Here is a 20,976-nt window from a genome sequence, read left to right on the forward strand (position 1 = left end):
GATATTACTGGCAAACGAAAATAGAAGTGGACTATGAACGTCGGAAGAAAGCGAAGAAAAATCTTCATATTTGCATTTCGGGGACGCGAGAAGATAGTCAATTGTACCTTGGTCTCTGCACGTGTAATCTCCGGCCGAAGCCTCATCTCCGATTCGACCATTGCAGATGAAAAGATGAGATGAAATGCTGGCAAAATTCTATAAGCGATTTACCATAATTGTTTACTCGCGTATCGTTTGTTGTATGCAAATCTAAATGTGCTGATTGTTTGTCATGATATGCGGAACTGTGTTTCACATTTCCTAATGTTGTGCACGTGGAGCGGAAGATATCCGGACTGTCATCCGTGACTGCGTGACTGAGTTCACGTGCGGGACAGGGGCACATATCAAGCACTGATTTGCTGTTTTTGGAATGTTTATGATTTTTCTTAGGAAATGGTCTGTCATATCAAACAGCATAGAAGATATATAGTTACACTTGCCCGTTTGTTGATTACCTCTGTGTTGTTACTGGTAAACACATATAAGATGATCCACGACCTGACAAATGACCTCAATTTGCATACTTGGGAACGCCCCACAGAACGATCCACTTGAAACAACAGGGAGACAGGTTGTCTGATAAATATCGAGAAGTTCATTTTCCCCGTGCGCTTCACGCATGAATTGTTATAGCACACTCGATTTGGGAACAGGTACAATCCCAACGAATTGAATCAACACAATATACTGAGCAAATATGTTTAGGACCACCGATCCATTTCACGAAGCAAATGACATTTTCCTGTTTGCTTTTTAACAAAATTGTTGAATATCTAAAATGCTTGTCAATGCCCCAGTCATCTATTTGTCCTTGTCTTAACTAAAGGTTAGCATGGAATATCAGTATCTTATGCCTGAAATTGCAGTCTTATCATTCGAAGGAATATGCTTTTATGTCATCTTTTCTGTTGGCGGTTGTCGGACATTTGTCCACTTGCTTGCTATGATATGGTGCATTATCCATAACGATGACAGAGTGCAGTGGAAGGTTTGGGATCAACTTTTCCTGGAGCCATTTAGAAAAATTATCAAAGTTCATCTCGTCATGATAGTCTGTTGATTTGAGTTTGGAATCAAAAACAAGCAAAGCATTTGGAACAAAACCGTTTTCACCCCTTGCATGAACCACAATCAGCCGAGGTCCGGTGCCAGACGGAGGTTGAACCCCATTTATTACGACTTCACCCTCAAGTTGCCAACACTTAGGGACAATGTGGTGTACATGCAACCGTGTTTCATCGATAAAGATGAGTGTTCGATTTTCTTCTGTGTTTTTTTATTGCACGCAAGTATTGCAAACGCTTGGAAACAATGTCTTTACGTTCCATTAAAAGTTTACGGTTTGACTGCGCTTTTCGCCACCTACACCCCATGTCTTTGAGATTTTTTCGAAAAGTTTCCTTAGTACCCTTGTAGTTCCAACTGGCACTTTGCCATATCATACATCGTATCCAGAGTGGGTGTACGTAGTTGTTTTTTTTACGCCATATAAACTTTGTACAAACTGACGGACTGCACACCGGTCGAAATCATCAAGTTTGTAACTGCAAGTTTTGGGTTTGCGCAACTTGGTGGGACTGATAAATGTAGGTCCACTCGCACTCCTACCACCTTCTGCCTTAATGCGCTTTAAAGTTGTCGTTGAGAGTCCAATAGCAAGGCTACTTAGTAAAAGAGAATCTGCTTTGGTTGCACAATTTTTGTCCATATACATGATAACATTGTATGCTATCTCCCTTGCCTGAGAATGAACTATTTGCCCATGTTTTCCTAACTTGGACATTTTTTACTACAACTGAAATCGGTTTAACAGTATTGAGACAGGTGTAAAACAGTAGCGAGGCAGGTGTTACACAGTAGCGAGACAGGTGTTAATCAGTAGCGCTGTTGATTTCATGTCACGGTTAGCATGTATTGCTCGTGCATAATCGTCAAGCTACATGTAGCAGCCAAGTGTACTCGCCCAATTCGTTGTACCGCCTCTCTTGTCACAAATGCGTTTAGTGCGCAGGAGCATCTACTATGTGTCTAGCAGTAGCTGTTATTCGCGTCCCTCCTTCAAACCGTGCGGTCAACTGACATAATATTTTTATTAACATTGTTACAAATGGAGACAACGCAAGAAGTAATGTTAGCAACAAAATCACTATCGTGTAGATAGTTTGTAAACATGCAACTCTTACGACTTGTCGGTTCTAGAACAGCGTCTGTGGGGGAGTCATTCGGAACTGATTCATTGAACAGAGCATTTAATTTAACTTCTGTTTCAGATATATCTTGGCTATATCCATCACAATTGTAACTAGAGTTTCTTTCAAAGTCATCATCGGTGTGTAAATCTAAATACTTTAACTGTTTCTCGCGATATATGGCACTGAGTTTCACATTTCCCTAATATTGTGCACGCGGAGCGGGAGATATACGGACTGTGTGACTGAGTTCACGTGCGGGGCAGGGGCACATATCAAACACTAATTTACTGTTTTTGGAATGGTTATGTCTTTTGATAGTATATGGTTCATCATAACAAACACGCATATGAGATATATAGTTACGCTTGCCCGTTTGTTGATTATCACTACTTTGTGAGCTGCTATTCGCGTTCTCCAGTCGCACCGTGCGCGTCACGCTTCTGGACCCTGCATCAGTTAAGCCATCTGAACAATCCCTACTTGGTCATTTAATGGTTATGCGTGGAACTGACTTTTGACTGATACGAGAAGCGCCTCTGACTCAAGCGAAACATACATACTTGTCAATCAAGTGCGCGCGCAACCCCTCCCTGAGAGTAAAGCTCGGTGCAGACCTTCAACAGGTAGCAGACTCGCAAAGACAGGCGAGGCTCAGGACGCGTTCTCGAGAGAGGGCAGCAATACGTTGTTGCACTAAGAAGCAGTGTCTCCCTACCACACATCAGGATGATGTCTAACGGCCACGTTAATGAAGGATATGACGGCTTACCAGAAAAGGTAAGAAGTTTACTAAGTTCGACAATGGCCAACGATGCTCACACTCTAGGCCCATGCGTTTGCCGTGAGAACATGAGTCCCCACAACCCAACAAGAATCAGTGTTATTCAAGCCAATAATCTTGTATTGTTGCTCACGACACACTCGGAGTTCATGTTACAGCGTGAACAAAACAATGCTTGATGACAGAGCTTTTCCTCAGGTGTGACATGTGCCTGAGCGTTAAGCAACATGATGAATTATGCCCCAAGGGCACCAATGTGTTAACAATGATGTATTCTTAAGGTACTACTTACATACTTACGCGATTGTGGAATACAGAAAATAGACAGGGGGTTGTCTGGATCATTTTATTCTGCTGAGGAATTTACATTGGAGTTCAAATTATCAGGTTAAAGATTAACCGATGTTTTCTGTAAATAGTAATACATTTTCAGGTCGTAACATGGTCCAAATTATAATTATGCCCAGAGAGGACATGTTCCAAATGGCCCTTTTCATCATAAGAATGATGTGTAACTACTAACATCTAGTGAGAAAACCTATGAACAACCCACATTAGTCATTCAGTTAACTATTGTGTGGCTTCAATCCATTTACAAGTAATCTGACTGAAACTTAAAGTCTATTTTCAACATGTACACTTGCCATGACCAGCTGCCATCTTGCCAACGCATGAAACATAACCTGTAAGGGACTTCGAAAATACAAGCATTATTATGGATAGAGTCCACATAAGAGTGATCACAGGTTATAACAGGTGCTGTTGGCCGTGTAACATTCACGTATAACTACGCACATATATGGAGAATCACACAACATTTATTACAGTATAGTCTATGTCACTAACAGTCGCATCTAGCTGACGTATACCCAGTATATATGTCTCTCTGTAAGGAGTGTTTGGGGATGACTAGTGCTGACTCGTTTGGTGAATAGACCTTTAAGCGTCATGTAAATACCTAGGAGCAGTTTATTTCAGAAGAAATAGAATAGCGTTCTTGTAAAAAGGATCATGATCTTGGTAAATATGTTGAGAATGCATGCTCACGTGTCTTATGAATGACTGTCAGTACGTGCGCAGTATGTTGACCGAATCTACGGCTTAACAATGTCCCGGCCCGTCCAAATGAGTACCTTTACATTACATGTAATAGAAGCTGCAACACAGCCGCTGTTGAAGCGTCCCCCTTGTAGGTCGTCAGGCAGAAAGGAGCTTTGCAAAGTCTTTCATACGACACTCGTGATATAGCCATGACAGTGTACCCGTTTATCCCAGTAACGTTATGCGCATGTCGGTGCCAAATCATTGTAATAGTCCAATGTTTTCATATTCACCTTTGGCCTTTTTCTCAGTTTTTAACGACCAAGGTTCAATAGGCTCCATCCAAACTGAAATGTAGAGTTAAAATACAGGATGAAATACCGTGAACTACGCTTGACAAAGTGACGGATGTAGTGAAGACCTCGTGATGCATATTACAGTTTTATTGGACATGACGTTATTGATAACGAAGTCAAATCTGTGGTGCATTTGCGACCGTTTCATGGTTATTATTGATATATAGTGCACTCATTATTGATATTATAGTATTACCATGCACCCAACGCATGTTCTGAGAGCTTGTGACTTAAGCCTTAATAAGTACTGTTACATATTCTGAAAGAATCAACTGGAATCTGCAATGTTAAAGGGACGTTATGTACACAACTTGCAATTACAAACTATCAAAACCAACAGGCCGCCACAAGAACACCTCTTCCTACTAGCTCGATTTCAAATGTTCAGACATAATTTACAGAACAAATCAAAGCAACGTGCAATCGTGACCATCATCCGTGGCCCCTGCTGTTTGTGCCTGTTGTTACATCTGTGTTCACTTTAAGATAGAAACTAGATTTGTACAAGCCTGTACAGGCAGCACACGCAGAGAGTGAATAGGTACATTTGCCATTAAACATTGTCTGATGTCATCCCATAACAAATGTCTCTCTCCAACACTTCATAAAACGCCGTGTTTATCGGCTTCTGATTGGACAGCCAGAAATTCACATCCGGGTCACTCATACATCATACCTGCGCTATATCCTTGTGACAAGTGTGTCGTGCAACAACATTGCGCAGTCTCATACCCTTGTCAAAGTGCACGTGCTTTATACAAAGAGATTAGAATACGTATTTGTGATACACCTATGGCTTCTGTTCAAATACTTGATTTGATGTGGTTGACGACCCTTCTCCCATAAATAATTACAGCTTGTTGCAAGCGCATATGATCTTTATAAAAGGTCTTCCCCAATATTTTGAAGACAAATATTTTCTTATTGGAATCTTTATAAAACACCCATGCTACTACTACTACTACTACTACTACTACTACTACTACTACTACTACTACTACTACTACTACTACTACTACTACTACTTATCGCAAATGGTGCCCGTTAATGTGGTGTGTCGCAATCTTCATACCCCCACAAACCAGATTTATCTATTGCCGCTAGCACCACCACCACCACCAACAACAACAACAACAACAACAACAACAAACAACAAACAACAAGGGGCGTTCTGTCGATAAACAACTTCTTTTATATTAATATGAGCGTCTTTTCTGTAGGGTTGTCCAGCTTGGCTTAACACAGTCACTGTAGCGATGTAAATGTCCGGCCACGGACCTGTGGCTTGCATTGTCTAGAGTTTGTCCGAGGACTGGCCCACAAAATTCGAGGTCATGCTCGGAGGGCGTTTTTATCTCACCACAGGCTAACTGGACACAATTTTACAATAACAGAGAGTGACATGTGAAAATCCGGATTTAAATGGTCTGCAGCTGGCGATTGTTGGGATCGGGTGGTCAGACTCCCTGAATTGGTGGATACATGTGATCGTATTCAGAATGTGTCAAAACTTTTCTTGGTCCATACTGGATTATTTACATAAGTATAGTAACATAATTTACATATCCCTGGAATACTGCTGGGTGTTACGTTTGTGTTATTTGTTGCATGTGTTTTGTGACTGTTATCTCTTGCATTCAGACATTAAATAATGTCCTCTGTTGTAACACTTATCTCAAATTGACCATTAACTTTAGATCGTTAGACACTTAAATCGTTAAATGCATCTCGACTAATATAAACAGCAAGCGGTTGGGAACGCTTCGTTATGAGCGTGTTGGCCATATACGGAGTTTATAGTATACATGTAGCCTCTGTCGAAACCTCAAAGACACAGTGCACGTTAACAGTTGAATACTCACACGCACAGCTGTGGCGTCACACTTCCGCCACGGAGATCACTGGTGTGTGTGTGGACTCTCACTCGTGTCCTCGGTATGCCTGAGGTGTATTTACATGCACCCGTAAACTGAGAAGAGGGATATACAAATCTGGTGTTTCAGGGGACCTGTCTCCCGATCCACAAACCGTTCGTAGCGCTACGACATTCGTTAGATAATGATGAAACATAGACTTACGACAGGTCGTAACGTGACGACCACTTTGTGGGTCGGGTCCCACAGTAACTGAGATCAAGGACATTTACGTGACGTTCCTGATAAGTAATAAAATGATGTAGTCTAGTACTACTGTACTTTAAAACAATTGCACGTTACATTTGGTGCAACCGAATGTTACTGTGTGTGTGGTAGGAGGTACACACAGTGACTATACGTAAGTTATATATCTATTCTATATATGTAAACAAACGATGCAAATATCTGCTTCGAGGGAAACGCTGTGAAAATATTCTCTGTCTGTCTGGCTGACTATAAAGAATGGAGTCCAAACAATAACGTATGACATTTCTGCATGCGATATTTCGAAGCTCTGTGTGTCATGATGTTTGCATCTTTGATGTATTGTATTTAGATGTACTCTACCGTTCACATGATTTTCTGTTTCAGGGCAACGGATACATCGATGGTAAAGATCCAGTTGTAAGTATCAACCTGACATTCATTAAACATGGGTGTGTACAAAGCTGTACGATAAAGATTAGGGATCATGATACTTTTCCGGTTATTTGTACGAAATTTGGTGTCCAGTGTTTCCTAACCCTTGTGCTCAGTCCAAGAAAACTGAGGGTCGAAAGAAAGTACACCTCTCAGTCAATGCCCCAAAACAACAATTCATTAATTTAGAATTATATGAAAAACAAAGTCGTAGTATTTTCTCTCAGTTTACCTAATATACTAGACACAAGAAATAGGGGATATTGGTATACTGGCGTCTCCTATTCTCGCCTCGTCACAATATGGCTGAGATATTGCCGATGTGACGTTAAATATTAACTCACTCACTCCTATTCTCGCGGTACTTACGAATATCAGCTGAAAAAATAATATAAACAGTTCTTTTCATATACTACCGACAGAAAATAAGGGAACCAAGAAATTGAATGTAGATGACTTTGACTGTGACAGGGTCCGTTATCGTGGCGTATCTCCCAAACGCAACATCCAATGACAATGGAATTTCGCATAATGCCTGCCCAGCACGTGCTACACGTGCACACAGAAGTTAACTCCTGTAAATGTACTGGAGAAGTCGCAATCACTAATGCAATAGAGATTGACACTTACTGACAGAAATGCCTCCGAGGCAGTATCTCGGTGAAGCAACAAAATGGAGAATTGTGGGGATGATAGAGGAGGGGGGGGGGACATCATTATGTGAAGTTGCCCGGCAGATGGGTAAATCAAAAAGTGTAATTTCACGCCTGTGGGATAAGTACCGTCAAACGGGTGGGGTTGCAACGAGACCTGGGCGTGGTAGACCAAAATCAACGACACCACGACAGGATCGTCTCATTACGTTAATTGCTCTACGCGATAGGTTTAAATCGGCCCCTGCCATCAATAGAGAATTCCGCACACTCACTGGAAGACGCATTTCAACCTCAACCGTTAAAAACCGACTCTATCAAGCTCGTCTGAAAGCAAGACGCCCTTTAAGGGTGTCACCCTTTCAGCTCACCATAAGCGCCACAGATTGGCATGGGCTAGGCAGCATCAGGGACGGGCTATGCGCCACTGGCGTTACACCATGTTCTCTGGTGAGTCAAGGTTTTGCCTACGATTCACAGATGGCAGAAAACGTTGTTGGCGTCGGAGCGGGGAGCGATATGCCAGAGCAGCAATTCTTGACCATGATCGATATGGAGGTGGTACTGTCATGGTGTGGGGTGGGATTACACATGACAGACGATCAGATTTGGTCATCATTAACGGAGCCATGACTGGTCAGCGATACGTTGACCAAATATTGCGTCCTGTTGTGGCTCCATTGGCTAGAGTTATCGGCCGAAATTGTGTATTCCAAGATGATAATGCCAGACCACATCGGGCCCGAATTGTCTCCGCTTATCTCCGACAAGAAGGTATCCAGACATTGGACTGGCCCTCTAAGTCCCCAAACCTGTCCCCAATTGAACATCTCTGGGACGTTCTTGGTCGAAGGGTGTACGCCAGGGACCCAGGACCCGCCAACCTGGCCCAGCTTGGTGCAGCTCTCCAAGAGGAATGGCGGGCAATACCACGGGCAACCATCCGGAAATTGATTAACAGCATGCCATCAAGGTGCCGTGAACGTGTTGCCCAACATGGTGGACACACCAGATATTGAACTTGACGCCTAAAATTGATTTAATGGATATTTAAAGCAGTTTCAAATTCGCTATTATTTCATTAGTTCCCTTATTTCTTGTCGGTAGTATATGTATGCTTGTTGTTTTTAAATGAAGAGATTCCCCCTCTAATATCTACATCAATCAACTGCTTGATCCATCAAGTGTATTATCTCATTTGAGCTCGATGAAAAACATGGTCGTCCGCCGCTGACTTTTCGAGGCGTCTCCTATTCTTACGTTACAACGAGAAAGTAACGTTATTACGTGTAAGGAAGGGGAATCTTATCGGGAAGGGCGGGGAAAAGTTACGATTTTTCCAGGTTAGTTAAAACTCACGATATTCGTTACATTGCAAAATTTTGATAATTCACAAACTTGGGCCACTTCCTAGTTACTCGTCAGTGATGTAAACAACCGCATCGGCGACCTCTGTAGAAAATGTGTTTACCGTGAGAATAGGAGACGGACCTATATATATTAATGTTTGTTGTTTCATCAGTGTATCAATGAATAAATAGATCATTATTCGTAATTTCAAAATTAACATATATACCTAACTATTTTTGTCCAGTACAGTATTATATCAGGGGTGCCTCGGCAGCCACGAAGCCAAATCACCTATGTTGCTAATTATGGAGGTGTTTTCCCGCGGTATCTGCTGATTATCAGTGTTTGTCCCATAATATCCATTTAAAGATTCTCTCCTTATCAGTATTACTGTTGTTAGGTCATGAGTCGCTTATTAATCTGATACTCACTGGCAAGACTTAGTGAACTCCACGCCTAATGTAAAATATCACGTAGATGCTTTTTACAAAGGAAACATAATTACTACAATGAGGTGTTTTGAACTGCTAACAACAGCAATAGCAGTTAAATCAACACATCAGCCAGTATCTTTATATCCGCTTTAGGTACTTTGGGTTTGTTGTTTATCACTTACCAACATTCCAGCTTTATAATTGCGGTTAAGAAACAGTCGTGTCTCCCTTTGATGAAATGTCTCGTTGTCGGCTTTTCGTTTTTTAAGATGAAGTCTGTTTTCGCACGTACGGTAAAGGAATGCGCATGCGTGTGTATGCCGCCACTTGTTGACTAGTCCTATGCTCTCCAATGTAAATTTCCGTGCAGACATTAGCCAAATGTTTTCTTTTACCTCATTTCAATTCTGTTTCATGTATATATGCATGTGGAATTATTATACATGCAACTTTATGTTATATTTAATGTAATTCTGTTGTGACCTGAATTAAGTGGTTTTGAATCCTTGGATGCTTGATAACTTTTACATGTTTCGTTTCTTATAAACCATTATTTACACTTTGATCTGCATTCTAGAATTGGGTGAATCTATACTGAGGCACGTGATGTTATGGATAACGACGTCTAGTTAAATTCATAGGGTGATGTTTGAGTGTAGATTCTTACACAATTATCAAGGTAAAAATACCAGGTAATGAGAAGTATATCCACATACCATTAACAATAGCATGGGATAGAATAACAAGTGACACATGATTGGACGAGGCCAGATAGGGAAGCAGGGTTATTCATTCATTGGCCACTTTGGCTTTGAGTGTGGTCGAGATTGTCCTCTTGGCAAACTCTTAGTAGAGTTTTTTTTTAAGGTTAGTAAAGTCATGCTAGTGTTGATACAGCCCATGTTTTAGGTCATCAATCAAAATGTCGCATTGTCGCGTTGTCACTAAAGTGTCGCATTGTCGCATTGTTAGTCGTCGCATGGTCGTTTTATTAGTTACGACGGAATTTAAACACTAAGACAAGCATGATGTCTGTGGGTGAAGGGTCGTTGGTTGATGGCATGGTATCGTCTGAAAATATTATGAAATTATCGATACATTGTGAATCGTGACATGTCCAGGATTAATTATATAGGATTCAAATAGAGGTGATAAACAGACTTCAGAACGCATTATTGTCATGAAAGCGTTGTCCCGTTGTTGTGCATTTTTAGGCTTTTTAATTTCTTTTTGCACATCTTAGATGGAGCGACAATGCGACATATTTTTACCTTGAAACTTGTCTCTATGTCGAATGTTGCCCTTTGGATGAATAGAAAAATATTTTGCAAAACGCGACAATGCAACAGCGACCATGCGACAAAAGGCCGAAATGTCGCGTTGTCGCATTGTCACGCTTTGGTTAAATATGCCTCTTTTTACTATTTTTTTGAGAGGGCACCAATGCGAAACGACAATATCCCTTCTAGGATTCCATATGCCACAATACCTTTTCGTGCTGTTTTAGGACAACAAGGTGATAGAGGTGGAGGAAGAGGATGGCAAGGAAGAGGAAGAAGATCCATGGAAGGTGACAACAATTGAAGTGGAAGAAAAACCATGGTCTGGTCAGTGACTAGAAACGTTATGTAAAAAGTATCGTGAAACATAATGTAACGTTATATGATTCTAACAAGACACAGGAACCTAAGTTGTCTCGAATTACGTGTGATTCGACTTAATTTGTGTAATTATTGATTTTGAGTTGGAACTTGATGAGTAAAACTGTGTATTTCTTTAACACAGAGTTGAACTGCGCTGAGCTGATTTTCCGGCTGTGCAAGTATATACTTGGAGTTGCCCTCATCCTTGGTTTCCTCTATATGTTCATCTGTTCCCTGGACTTCCTCAGCTCTGCCTTCAAGCTCCTAGGAGGTAAGTTCAACTGCCTATGAGCGAGTGAGGAGGAAACTGTTTTGAGAAATATTTCAGTTTATTACAGAGTGCCAACTTTCTGGGGCGAAAAACCGAAGAGCTGCAGATGGCAGACATATTCCTTTGTATTATAACAAATGGAGAAAGTGTGACTAGAATCCTGGTACGATGGACTGACGTAAATCCAAATCGTGTTACCTTAAGTCACTGAAAACCCCTCAAAATTTATAATTTGTGAACTGATGCTTTGCTGGTATTGAAACACTGAGGGTGATAGCAGACTTAGCTGTCTTTAAATTCAGCATCAATGAGTGAAGACGTGGACTTGGTTAAGCCGTAAGTGATGAATGTCACATGGTGAAATATATGCGGTGGCGCTACCTAGAGGGTAAAGCGTTCGCTCGTCACGCCGAAGACCCGGGTTCTCCTCCCGATATGGGTACAATGTGTGAAGCTCATATCTGGTATCGGGCGTGATATTGTTGGAATATAGCTGAAAAGCAGCATAATATAAACTCACTCACTTCGGTGAACACCCTGAGGTAGGACATGGCGATAGTAAACGCAAACCATGACAGAGGCTCATGTGGATTCGAACCAGCTATGATGGGCTTCTGTCGTGTTTAAGGGGCGCAACTAATGATGACCTGGAGGCACGGTGAAGCTTCTGGGTGTTGTTGAGATTGTAATCTTGCATCTAATAAAACATTTACTTCCTACAGGTAAGGCAGCAGGTCAGGTGTTCCAGAACAGTGACATTCTTTCGAATCCCGTGGCTGGGTTGATGATTGGCGTCCTAGTGACTGTCCTGGTACAAAGCTCCTCTACCTCAACCTCCATCGTCATCAGCATGGTTGGTGCCGACAGTAAGTACATGGTCACTCCATTTGGTTTAGTAAGATAAGCTAAGTGAAAACGTCTCTTAAAACAGCTTCCCTTACTTTATTGGGAATAGAACGCTTCCACATCTGCGTTATCTCCCCTCTTCAACAGGATACACCTATATTCGACACAGCTATCATGCTTAGGGACAGAATTATTTAATACCCACAATGCGTAAGTGTCGAAAGCGTAGTGGTATAAAATATATCACCCGTTTATCCGACAACACCCAAATGTGTTAATGAGAATGATTTGGAGATTTAACGTGAGCTCTCCAACATAAAGCTATTTCGATACTACTGTCTTCCCAAGCAATAACAACGACTTATACGACAGTCGAGGCGCTACGATAACTTTCTGAAAAGGGGCCCTGGATGTATAGCTGTTGCTTTGTATAGAAATCGTTAGTAATATTTTCCTTAAGACTATTTTCATGTTCGGCGTGCGGCTGATCACAATTCGGTCTCTCATTTCATTCGAAAGTCGCGATTAAAGACAAGATCTTTACACTACAAATTACATAGTTGATAATTTCCCTGAAATGAAATGTTCCTTTCTTCTAGTTTTGACAATCCAACTTGCGATCCCTATTATTATGGGAGCCAACATTGGAACGTCTGTCACCAACACCATCGTCGCAGTAGGTCAGCTCAACAATAAGTCCGACTTCCGACGTGCCTTCGCCGGCGCCACCGTGCACGACATGTTCAACTGGCTGACCGTTATCATCCTCCTGCCCCTAGAGGTTATCACGGGTAAGACTATAACCCAATACAGCGACGGCTCAAAACCCGGACACAGTCTCATTAAAATTCAGACATGACAGCAAGAGAACACCTCATTACAGGTCATGTCAGAACAACGTTACGCAAACTTTGACCATCTAATGAATTAACGACCAGTAACTCGCCACCAGCCAGTCAGAATAGCACTTCCGTAGTTTTCAATGACAAGTTTGATTTCGCTACCCGACTACTCATATTTTGCCAGAATGTCTATTTAGATATAAACATTGATCGGAAGAAATTTCCCATTGTTACGGTTAGGAATTTTGTCGTGACAAAAGGTGTAAGAAAGTCACAAGTCAATTTCAGAATACTGATTTCAAATACAATGCAAATGAGACCAAATCTAAGGCAATGGGTCACAAAATATGATATAACAAACTCACCAAAGTCTTAGTGCGAGAGAAACAGTTATGCAGAATGTAACACAGTGAGCGGTCTGACGGCGGCTTGGCCAGAGGTTACACCCAGTCCATTCCCCACATTGTTCCAATGCGTGATATTGTTGTAATATAAGTAAAAACCGCCAAAATCCTAACTCACTCATTCCAAGTCTTATATGTTGGTCTGTGGTTAGCAAAGGGAAAGAAGCCACTAGGCCACAGGACCAGCTTTTGGACAGTTATTAGTGGTCCTGTCCGTACTAAACTGGTCCAAAATACCATGCGTAGATTTGCTTAACACTCAGTTCAAAATTTACTAGCCACCGGGACCACTGCAAAATTATCATATAGTGGTCCTGATGCAATTTAAGTCACCACGGACCACAGGAAAACAGCCAATGTAAATTTGGCACACTGTTAGCAAGGTTTGGAGAAACTGTTTTTGACTACTCGCAGTTTAATTTATACATACCGAGTTTAGTTCATGGGTAGTCTCGGCCATCTGTGAGGGTTTGGTGTACGAATTGGTGACAGATAGAGCAAAATTATTAGGATAAATGACAAAGGTATCACAAATTGAAACACTCTAAGATAGCAGGAACTTTCTGATGGTGTGTGCAGTATCGACAGCTTTATTCCAGGCTATTTAAGAAGGCTGAGTGGCCTCATCGTGAACTCTATCCCTGATCTGGCACCAGACAAGAGCGCAAACCGTGATTTCTTGAAGGTCATTACGAAGCCTTTCACCAAAATGATCATTGAGGTGAGTACATCTGCAGAACATAGGTGGAGAGACTCAAGTCATTATTCGCATAGCGGGTATGAGACAGGTACTGCCCTTTCTCTGACTGACAGCTTATGTGCTAGCATGTGTGCATTGCACAACGGCACCCGAGTATAAATTCAGAGACCAGCATGAGTGCTCACTAACAGCTGAAGTGGTTGACACAAAATACCAGGCTTTTACAGATAAGCAAAATGGCCCAATATCTGCCACACTGAAAGTGGGGATCATGCATAATGATAAATGAGGGTTTTCCAGATGCACCACATCCTGGTGATTACCCCGCCCCCCTCTCCCTACTTTCCGTTTTCCAATAGGTTTAAAGGTAGTCAGTGTTTGTTCCAGGTCGACAAAAGTGCCATTACCAAGATTGCCACCAACACACATAAAGGCGAGGGTCTACTGAAGACATGCTCTGATAAAGTCACGCCCTATTCATGCTGCTCCGAAACCCTCAAAGAAATGAACGTCCACAACAACGAAACATACTCCTTTGCGAAGCAGATCAAGGTTTGCAGTGCCCTCAATTCCTGTGCCCACAAACACACTTGCTCCGTCGATTTCTGGAAGGGTGACAACTTCAGCTGCAGTAACTTTGCCCTCGACACTACATGCTGCGACAACTTCACGAGGGGCTACAACTTCACAGATAGTGTGAAGACAACCTTCTGTGGCGACCTGGTGGCCCACTGTCAGAACAATTACCTTGTAACAAGAGACTGTATGGAATCAGCATGGTCTAACAACACCATCTTCTCCTGTGATTCGTGGATCGACATCGAGACAGAATGTATCAAACCTAGTAAGTAGCTAGTACTAGTTATCAATATGCACATGGAATAGGGCCCGTAAAAAGGTCACGACATTTCACGAGACCATGGTACTTCCGGTTACAAAGAACGTCTCATACCCTTTCGAGTGGCTTCATGGTTGTCTGATGACAGTAAGGAGCCGATAATCCTTGCAGGAATAACAAAATATCGGAACCGGAAGTAAGCTGGGTCCCGTCTCGCATATCGCAAATTCTCAAAGAGAATCAGCTTAGTAAAAGAAGTAGCGTCTCGCTACAGGCCCTAGACACATGCCACAGGTGCGTAAGAGCTCAGTCGGCTGTATGCCTCAGTGCACTGGGGGATGGTTACTACTGAAGATGGTAATATTTTGGGATGATCCATCGGCGGTAGGTAAAGTTTGTCAAACAGTTTCCGAACACCACATGATTACATTCTTGCTGTAAGATTTCTCTAGTAAGATCTAACACACACTACCTACTGTCACAAGCACAACCGTTCGCCGTTATCAAATCAAGATAACATCTCCAATAGCTTGGTTATATTTTCATAGATAATAACATTACAACGCATTTTTCTCGTATTTACCCTTATTCGTATATAATGCGTTATGTTAAATGGTATTCTCTTGTCTCATCAGTACGTATTCGATGCTCCGGAAGTGTCTTATGGTTCCTTATCTTTTACAGAAACGCACCTGTTTATGGGTCTGTATGGAAAGATAGATGATGTCTATATTGGAGCCATCCTGTTGGTCATATCACTCGCTGTGTTGTGTATATGCCTCGTTTGTATTGTCAAGCTCCTCAACGCTCTGCTCAAGGGCCAGATTGCACTGGTCATCAAAAAGTTCATCAACGCTGATTTCCCAGGCAAATGTTCGTACTTCACTGGTTATCTGGCCATTTTACTCGGGGCTGGACTGACCATTCTTGTTCAGAGCAGCTCCATCTTCACCTCCACGCTAACACCCCTTGTGGGAATTGGAGTGATTGAGCTTGACCGTATGTACCCTCTCACCTTGGGTGCTAACATTGGAACCACGACTACCGGCATTCTTTCTGCTCTTGCTCAAGACGGTTCCAAAATCAAGGATTCCCTCCAGGTTGCCATGTGCCATCTTTTTTTCAACATCAGTGGTATCCTGATATTCTACCCGATTCCATTCTTCCGCCCACCGATTCCAATGGCCAAGTTTTTGGGCACCGTCACGGCTAAGTACCGATGGTTCGCGTTCGCGTACCTGGCCTTAATGTTTTTCTTCTTACCAGCTGCTGTGTTCGGACTGTCCATCCCTGGCTGGTACGTGCTTGCAGCCGTGCTCATCCCTATCGCCATTATCGTCATCATCATCTTAATCGTAAAACTGATACAGAAGAAGAGACCCAGTTGTCTCCCTCCTAAGTATCAGAACTGGAAATGGCTCCCTGAACCCATGCGCTCTCTCCGCCCTTACGATAACGTGATGCAGCGTGTATGCTGCCCCTGTCTGTTGTCTGATGATCTAAAGGATGAAGATGAACAGGAAGATCCCAAGAAACCCAAGTCAAATGGAACAGTCGTTGCTAAGCAGCCAAGAGGGACAAATGTGGACACACGACTTTGAATTTCCCAGAATCAGTGTACAGTGTGTTTTAAAAAACTTTCTAAAACAATCTTGGAGAAATATTGTATTTTTCAAGTTGTTAGGCTGCTCCTTCGAATATGTATTTTTGGCGATAAAATCCCGGTTTCTCCTAGAATATGTAAATGGTCCACTTGCTAAAGTGTACAGTGTGCAGTATGGTACGTCAAAGCGTATTATAACATTGTATTATCATATAGAACACAACATTACACTAGATACTTGGAATGACAGTGCATCATGTCGTATATCTTACTCAGATGAATGAAGACCTGAGTTAGAACTGGCAACCCATGATTCTCAAAAGAGGCCGCTAACAATATTGCTGACTTGATTAATACATATCTTCCATTACGATTGGTCGATTTATCGTGATGCCAGCCACTTGATTGTCAGTTTCAGCTTTGATTATGTACAGATCGCCGTCATATAGCTGGAATGCGTGCGGCGTTAAACAACAAACAACATATGTCACAGGGTGTTGTTTAAGCACACTTTGCTTCTTGTACATACCCTAAAATCACATTATCTTGTCATTAACATATGACACATTAGTCAAGAATTGCTTCTTCCTAACAGGAAGAAAGATTCAGATCTATCCAAGGAAGGAGATTCTGTGATAACTGAAGCCTGTGTTATCACCATGAAGCACAGATCTTTAATCCGATCTGGCATATATGGTCTATGTTAGTTATCTCTAACGGGTTTCTCACCCACAGATCTGACTCTTTCACGGATATGTATAAGCGCACAGTTGCTTGTAACGCTAAAAACTGCTATCAAGGTATACACTGTCTCTGATGGGTATTGGTGACAGTTTTTAGAGTTACAAGCTCCTGTGGATAAACGAAGGGTATACGAAACTGCATGTTATCACTTTAAGAAACACCCAACATGCACGTTTCCAATTTTCACCTTAGTACCTGTAACATGAAGGGTAACTTGTATGATATTTGCCATAACTTATTATTTAAGCTTTTGTTAACTGTTCAGTCAATAAGCTGAAAGATTAAGCTGATGAGATAGAGTTCAGAAAACAATTCCACTATGACATTCGTTCTTATTCTCTTTATTAATACCTCTACTGGTTTACCTTTGTAGTTATTTTACAAACTAGTTTTACTTATTGTCTGTGATTAAGAGAATGTAAGTCTTTCTTAATGAAACTACGCATATGAAATTTACATATCATTTCAAGGTCATTTGTTATTTCATGAAGCATGTGTAATATGTGAACTATATTTTACATTTGTATGTTATTTGATCATATGATGTTTTACATTAAAATATTTTTACTAATGGATTTCTTTTCTGAGCTTATTTAATCTATTAAATGTAAATAACATGACAAATTAGACTTACAAATTTTGCTATTAAGTAGGTTATGGTTTTCAACCCAGCAATTTATCTCCCGCATTGGCACTATTGCCTTTTGGCATAGGCAAACCTTTACTATTTTCATTATGATGAGTGAGTGAGTTAATAGTTAGCGTCATATCGGCAATGTTTAAGCCATATCGTGATGAGAGCAGATTTTACGTTTATTACGAGTAGGTATATTTTAAAAAAACTGTCGTAGAGGTTGGTAAAATAACTAGACTATCACAGTTCGAATTTCCATTATGACGAAATGTAATCGTGCTGATTAAGTAAGTGAGCTGGAGTACTCTGGCACAAAAATAAAGAGCGTATGCGTCACGATCGTACAGTCCGATGAAAGTTGTTAAATGGGTTTTGAATGCCATTAGGTTACCTATTGAGATGGTTCTTCTGGTACCGACATTTCGGGTGGATTTTTCATCACCCCTCCCTGTCTATTTCATGTCCAAATCAGTGATGCAAATGACTTTGCACGCACGCACGCACGCACGCACGCACGCACGCACGCACTGAAATGTAAGGTCATCATGAAGACAGTCAACTTGTACCTGGCATCATCTCATTATCCAAATGCTGGACATGATTGCTAAAACTGACCCAGAACAGGTTAACACATACACAATGTGTGTTAACATTAATTAAAGAAAATTCAGCCGTTTTTGCATGAAACTAGTACCTTCTGAATAGGTTCACACAACCTTGTGCTGAAGTAACTCTTCATTAAGATTCGAAACATGCACACTAGATATTGGCAGGTCGCGGGACCAGGAGTGAACAAGTCTAAGTCACGAGTGACCCGCGTGGACTATCAACAATGCAGAGAGTACGCTTCACCAACTCATTGGATACTGCATTATATACGTGTCGTTCGATCTCCAACGTAGGCACTTTTATACTTTATTTTTTCTCATTTCTAATCAGTGAATTTGTCATAACCAGCTCGGTAGTGGAAGTGGAGAAACAAGAAAAACAGAAGAAGAAGAAAAAACAAAGCATCTCACTTACCCGGTCTCAAGGACATCACAACTTGAATGTGTGCCTGCCATTCAGAGCGGGGACCGTATATATTGCACCGTGTGCATACACTTCAGGTTTTAAATGTAGATTTGCATTATAATAGCGTCGCAAGTCTAAATATATATACCCCCAACCCCCCCAAAGACAGATAGACACACAGACACAGACACACAGAGACACAGACAGACAGACACACGACAAAACCCAATACCAAACAAGCAACAATGCGACATAACAATATCCAAACCAAAAAATAGCCTCGTGGTATATTGTGAAAGGTGTGTGCAGGCCGTTGTTGCTATTAGATAGGTGATTCAATGTGCTAAAATCTTTCCAAGGCTGTATGACAAATGGAAGATTTCAAACAGTTCATTGTAGCTAAATTGGATTATCACTACCCCCTTGCATGTTATCAGAAATGAGTAACTTGTAATGTCTTCAAATTGCTTGACGATAGACCATTATCGTAAGTTGCTCATAAGGTGACATCATAAAGGGCTCAGCTCTTGATGTTCAATCACCAACGGCTCGTTTGAACTTGAGTTCAGTAGGTGTCATTCCATTAGTCAAACGTCCCACTAGCCATCAGGGCTGCCCAATATAACCAGTTTACCGGTATTTACTGGTTCAGACATGAAAACGATACGAACTGCTACACGCTGATCGAAAACAGGTATCTTGACATGCGTCTGGAAAACTTCGCAACACTTTGGATATTTCCGTTTTGTTGAATTGTACTTTTCCTTATTTCATTGTGAAACAATATTATTTACACTTTTATTTTGGCATGATTAAAAGTTTTTATTAAAGTTTAATGACGCATAGTGATCTAGAATCTAACAGTAACTCAGTTATAAGTAGTTTGTAGTTACATATCTGAAAGTATGCTTTCGCATCGCAATATATAGCAAAATGGAAATCCTCTGCATTACCCATCCTTACTAATCCATACGGGTTAAAACAACATATGGTATGGCAGATTGCACCACCAACAACATTTGCAATGCTATTGTAAAAACAAAGTGGAATGATCCAAGAAAATAAGAAACAAAAATACAACTTCGCATCAGTCAACTTTAATAATCGGTCTTCAGCATAGTGTATATGTTACAGTCAGCTTGTGAAATCAGCCAATTCATGAAATGACTAAACATTGCAGTCATTTCCTGAAATGACTAAGAGGGTCAGTCATTTCGCGTCCTTTCATGGAACGGAATCAAAATAATTCTGTCATTTCAACAAATTGTACTTAATACAGTCACTTCGGGTCCTTTCATGGAACGGAATCAAGATAATTCTGTCATTTCAACAAATTGTACTTAACAACTTAACCAACAACAGTGGATCACAATTTCAACATCAGCTGTTGTCACTAACAGTTAAAGCTATTGTGAAAACGACTGTTGCACTTCAGCCTGGCTTTGAAGCATTTATACTGTTTGTTTGACTTTTGCTGTGCCAAGACCAGCCACACCTCACAAACTCCTGTCGATGACGTGAAATTTCATGAAATGAGTTAAGTATACTGATTGACTTTACGGCAATTATTTACCAACTAACTATATTTTTGTCGATTAACGGATACTGCGGTCTGTTTGATTCATAGTCTTATTGACAATTAAAACTAAAATCTATTAATATGCATACAGACGGTGTAAAACGACCGATCAATCAGTTGAACATATAGTCCAGGTCATCATATTTGTCAATGGTTGTCAGTATTCAGTTATATATTTATATCCTCGTCAAATTAACATCATCCAACAACTCAACCTGTTTCACTTTTCCACCGACTGGCATCAGTGATCCAAGTCCGTAACTCATGTTCTGTCATACTCCAATAGCTGACTGACTCCATCTTCCCATCAGCTGCTGGATCGTGCTGCAGAAGCTTCCCATGTTGTGAACCGTGACGATGTCAGAATGTGACACACTTAAAAAAATAACGATAGCTAGGAATAAGAACAGTGATCACAATGTCGACAATCCCCTTAATACCAGTGGCGATA

General features: G+C 41.2%; 1 protein-coding gene across 1 annotated transcript; it reads left to right on the forward strand.

Moving 5' to 3' along the window:
* The first annotated feature begins 2,868 nt into the window (after window positions 1-2,868).
* Window positions 2,869-17,873, forward strand: LOC137294536 (sodium-dependent phosphate transport protein 2C-like). Its single transcript, XM_067825571.1, has 9 exons — window positions 2,869-3,014; window positions 6,923-6,955; window positions 10,915-11,014; window positions 11,193-11,321; window positions 12,044-12,187; window positions 12,767-12,958; window positions 14,013-14,134; window positions 14,501-14,957; window positions 15,636-17,873. Exons 1-9 carry the CDS (start codon window positions 2,964-2,966, stop codon window positions 16,550-16,552), a joined length of 2,145 nt encoding a protein of 714 aa, XP_067681672.1. The 5' UTR covers window positions 2,869-2,963; the 3' UTR covers window positions 16,553-17,873.
* The last annotated feature ends 3,103 nt before the right edge of the window (window positions 17,874-20,976 follow it).

This window comes from Haliotis asinina, chromosome 8 (assembly GCF_037392515.1).
Source record: "Haliotis asinina isolate JCU_RB_2024 chromosome 8, JCU_Hal_asi_v2, whole genome shotgun sequence".
Classification (NCBI taxonomy): Eukaryota; Metazoa; Mollusca; class Gastropoda; order Lepetellida; family Haliotidae; genus Haliotis; species Haliotis asinina.

Excerpts from the sequence above, each read along its gene's own strand:
- LOC137294536 (XM_067825571.1), top strand. The coding sequence starts at position 2,964 with ATGATGTCTAACGGCCACGTTAATGAAGGATATGACGGCTTACCAGAA. Across the intron at positions 3,015-6,922 it reads ATGACGGCTTACCAGAAAAG|GGCAACGGATACATCGATGG; the intron begins GTAAGAAGTTTA and ends TTTCTGTTTCAG. Across the intron at positions 11,322-12,043 it reads TGCCTTCAAGCTCCTAGGAG|GTAAGGCAGCAGGTCAGGTG; the intron begins GTAAGTTCAACT and ends TACTTCCTACAG.